General features: G+C 31.5%; 1 protein-coding gene across 1 annotated transcript; it reads left to right on the top strand.

Annotated features, from left to right (window-relative positions):
- The first annotated feature begins 332 nt into the window (after positions 1 to 332).
- LOC126709728 (uncharacterized) lies at positions 333 to 2,968 on the top strand. The gene is made up of 4 exons (XM_050410059.1): positions 333 to 707; positions 855 to 917; positions 1,483 to 1,545; positions 2,635 to 2,968. The coding sequence occupies exons 1-4, from the start codon at positions 641 to 643 to the stop codon at positions 2,751 to 2,753; spliced, it is 312 nt and encodes a 103-aa protein (XP_050266016.1). The 5' UTR covers positions 333 to 640; the 3' UTR covers positions 2,754 to 2,968.
- The last annotated feature ends 1,733 nt before the right edge of the window (positions 2,969 to 4,701 follow it).

Here is a 4,701-nt window from a genome sequence, read left to right as displayed (position 1 = left end):
TGATAAAAAATTATCTCATAAGAGATGTACGGTAACCATTAAGTATTTATGTTGACTTAAAAGGGCAATTTTACATCATTACTATAATAATAAAAAATAATAATAATAATAATAACAAAAGTTCTAATTATCTATATATATATAAAACCGAAACTTTTGAAACTCCCACAATTTTCTACGTCAGCACAGTATTAATAAAAAAATAAATAAACCCAAAAAAAAAAAAAACTTTTCAAAAACCAAAAAAAAAAAAAAAAAAAAACCTAAACGCAAGACAAACTTTTCAAAAACCAAAAAAAAAAAAAACTAAATGCAAGACGGCAAGAGCTCTTCTTAAAACCCAAACTCGATATACACTCTGCGTTTTCTTTCTCCAAAATTCAGGCTTTAAGCTCCTTCTACCAATCCCTCAACCCAAAGCTCCTCCTTTACCAGCTCCCCCAACGTTCAAACCCATGGTAGATCTCCATCCTCAGACTCACGGCAAAGACTCTCCTTCCTCAGACCCACGACAGAGCATCCAAAGAATCAAAACCTACCATACCCATCATTCCCACAAACCAACATATATCTCCTTCCTCAGACCCACGGCAAAGACCACTACCACAAGCCACAAACCACCCACAAGCCACGTAGTCTGATGCGGCTTCAAATATTTTGTTGGGTAAATGCGGCTTCCTCAGACCCACGGCTTCAATCTTTATCGGGTAAATAACTATTTGAGTAAAAATCCAAGGGTTTGCTGGTGATTAGATTAGATGTGCTTTAACATGTGATTTTAATTTGATGATTAGTAAAAATCCAAAATTTGATGATTTTTGATGCATTCATTCATCTTATGCATTTAATTGTAGGAAAAGGAAACTGGGTAGGTGATTATTTCAAGAAACAACAAAGGATCCTTGAAGGTTGTTTGGGTATGCTCTCTTCTAAACACACAACAAATATATGGTTGCTGTTTTAAATCAATATTCTGTTTTTTATAGTTTGATTGAAGGAACATGAGAGAGTTTGAATGTTAATGTTGATTATAATTTCTCTGTACTGATACTAATGTTGGGTTTCTCCCAATTATGAATATTCATTGGTTAGAAAAGTAAGTGAACATGAGTAAAAATCCAAGGGTTTGCTGGTGATTAGATTAGATGAGCTTTAACATGTGATTTTAATTAAACCGCAAACACATTCCTATACATACTATCAATTCCGTTCCTTTGTCTTGGGATCTTTATTGAAATTTCTTATATGTGTGTAATCCAAGTAATAGGGTGGTATATGTACATGCTAAATTGCTAAATTTCTTCTAAACACACAACAAATATATTGTTGCTGTTTTAAATCTTCTTTTATGGGACGGAGTTTTAATATCATTGAACAATTTCTTATTCTATGACATAGTTGATGTTAAGCTCCTTTGGAAAGTAAAAAATCAAAATTTGATGATTTTTGATGCATTCATTCATCTTATGCATTTAATTGTAGGAAAAGGAAACCGGGTAGCTGATTATTTCAAGAAACAACAAAGGATCCTTGAAGGTTGTTTGGGTATGCTCTCTTCTAAACACACAGCAAATATATGGTTGCTGTTTTAAATCAATATTCTGTTTTTTATAGTTTGATTGAAGGAACATGAGAGAGTTTGAATGTTAATGTTGATTATAATTTCTCTGTATTGATTCTGATGTTGGGTTTCTCCCAATTATGAATATTCATTGGTTAGAAAAGTAAGTGAACATGAGCAGAAACACATTTGGCATATATCACTAAATCAGTTATATCAGTTTTGCAAATGAAGGCTCTTGATCCATTTAATGTAGTGCACAGTAGCTCAAAAAGCAATTTATAAATTGTGGATCTCAATTTATTTCATTTTAGGTTCTTTACACCCAACTGAAAAGATATTAATGTTTTTTGCTGAAAAAATATAGCTTCAAGGTTTATGTTTTGACTGTTTTAAGTTCAGACTTAGAATAGTTTGGATTTCTTAGGTTTCTTTTTGGATTTTTAAGCATGGATTGAGGTTGCAAATTCTTTTTAGTTTGATTGCTTTATGGTAATTACCTCTTACTAAAACACTTCTCTCTAATAAAGAATAAGATATTAGGGGTGAGAAGTATAAGAGTGTTTAAATTGATTGGGAGACCATATGCAATTAAGAGCATGATTTATATCAATAGGCTACCTATTTAGATAATCTTAATTTTTTGGCGAGTTTTTTAATTCTTTGTAATTCATGTTGACAATGACACTGATTTTGGTTTTTTGCTCATTTAATTGGATGTCTAATACCATCCTATCTTAGCAGCTTTATTCATGAGAAAGTCAGGAAAATTGTTGGAACTACCTTGCTTAAGATGGTTTTGTAAAAATTATAGGAAAATTAAATCTAAATTTTCAATTTTTAGTGAGTTTAAATCTGAATCAACATAAAATCTGTGTTTTACATCTAAAATCTGCACTTTTTTACAACTAAAATTTGCTCTGCACTGCACTGTTTCACAAAAATCTACACTGGACTATTTCATTAAAATCTGCACTACACTGCACTGTTTCAAACTTTCTGCACTGCACTATTTCTCTTCTATTAATGTTTCTTGAACATTGGTTGAAAATTGGATTTTTACTGTTTTGCAGGCAGGGATTTGACATTTTGTTATCTGAGTTATTTGGTAATACAACTACAAGACGAGGACAGTCAGGGATTTACTAGTCTTTCATTTATTTTGTACTGTTTATTGCATATTTATTGGTAATATGTTTCTAGAAAGAATTTGAAATTGGAATATGGTTGCATATTTATTTTTTGATAAGCCAATACATGCACTTATATTATATGAATTTACACTGTAACATTGGAAAATAAAGCTTACAGTTTGGGGTTTAGTTGCAAATCAAGTTGAGGAGAGCTTCTTTACTGAAAATCCAGGCCCTTTTATCATAATAGCTACATGTTTGACTGTCAAGACTTTTAAAGGCAAGTCCATTTCTCTTTTCTATTTCTCTTTATAAGTAATTATGCACCCAATTCTTGAAGACAAATACCATCTTCTGAACTACATTAGAAATGATCCAATTGTTTGAAATACAAAGTATTTTGGCTGAATTATTATGTAAGCATCCAATTAAGTTGTATAACTGGCTGGAAACTCAGATTTAGTTTGTTATTTTCTATTTGATTATTGAATGCCCTATAGATTTTATAATTTTGAATTTGGTTGGAAATTTTTATTATTATTTGTGAATTTGAAAATTTTGGAGTGGGAGCTGGTATGGGGCCCAGAAAGACTTAATTGAAAACAAAAGGCCGAGACTGGGGTGGGGAATGGGAGTTGGAATAATGGAATAGCATGGGCTTCTTTCATATTTTATTGCTGATGATATATGTTTATCTTTTGCTGGTGAAGAGGGACTGAGGGAGAAAATTTAGGTGTTGAGGCTACTAGAGTTTTTCTCAAGCTTGCAAGCTTCTTTGTGAAGATAACTAGGTGGGTTTTGGTTAGGATGTCTCTAAATTTTAAGCTCTCTGGCCTTAATGGTAGATTACCAACCTGTTCCAAGCTGAAGAAGGCAAAGGAACCTTTACATAGGCCTAATTCTTCCAAAAAATGGAGAAGAAAGCTTCTGTTTTTCTTTTGTCTTTTAGTTTCTGTTGTTCTGAAATAACTTTTAGATCAAAGTGGTGGGCTCCCATTAATTCAACTCATAATTTTTTAGTCCTTAGACCAGGAACTTGAATTCAAATCCTGCTTATACAAAAAATTAATTGATATCTTGAACTGATAATAAGGGTTATAATCATGAAAAATAATGTCATAAGTTTAAAAAAAAAAAAAATTCTATCGTAATTATTAATTAAAAAAAAGAAGAAGATTTACATCAAAGTTAAAAACCTAAAAGAGGCAGTGTAATTTCTCAGAAAGACTTGAGCATCCAACACTAAAAGCACAATTGGTATCAAGGTCAGTTTGTGCAGTTCATTGCAGCCTAATTCACTAGGGAAGCTACCTAAACAGCTTTTGGAGTTTTAAAATCAATGGGTGTCAAATTGCTTCCTACCTTAGGATCCCCTCGAATTGATGCAGTATTAAATAATAATTGATTGAGATCAAAGTATGAATCCCTTTACTGTTTATATATATATATATATATATATATGTATGTATGTATGTATGTATATAATGTATTGTGTAATGCTTGAGCTCTAAAGATCTAAGGTATGTTATTATAATACGTGAGAGATTAGCCAAGGCCCACTTGGTTTATTATAATTTTGTATAGATTATAAACCACCAACTTCATGCTTTAACTTCCTTATTATCTAAATCAGATCAAGTACTGTGTTTATAGCTTTTAAATTGTGTCTTTAATACAAATTTGTATTTTGTGTTGCTTTAAATACAGATTTTGTATTTGTAGAACCAATTGAAGACTGATGGACTAATGGTATCCTTGGCCTCTATAAAGGTTTTGGCACTTTTGCTGTTGGATCATTGCCTAGTAGAGTCCTGGCTTTGACATCACTTGAAATATCAAAAGATATGATGTTAAAATATACTGAAGGTTTAGATATAGCTGAATCATTGTTAATTATTTTATTGTCACGTGAATTACATGTGACCGTTAATTTTAATCATCATTCAAAATATGGGGTGCAATTTCCATGTTTAGGTGCAATTGGGATGGTAATGGAAAGTTATTTAT

This window comes from Quercus robur, chromosome 12 (assembly GCF_932294415.1).
Source record: "Quercus robur chromosome 12, dhQueRobu3.1, whole genome shotgun sequence".
NCBI classification, from domain to species: domain Eukaryota; kingdom Viridiplantae; phylum Streptophyta; class Magnoliopsida; order Fagales; family Fagaceae; genus Quercus; species Quercus robur.
This window is presented reverse-complemented; position numbering and strand designations above follow the sequence as displayed.

Coding starts and splice junctions, on each gene's coding strand:
- LOC126709728 (XM_050410059.1), top strand. CDS start 641: ATGCGGCTTCAAATATTTTGTTGGGTAAATGCGGCTTCCTCAGACCCA. Junction 918..1,482: donor GATCCTTGAAGGTTGTTTGG/GTATGCTCTCTT, acceptor ATTTAATTGTAG/GAAAAGGAAACCGGGTAGCT. Junction 1,546..2,634: donor GATCCTTGAAGGTTGTTTGG/GTATGCTCTCTT, acceptor ACTGTTTTGCAG/GCAGGGATTTGACATTTTGT.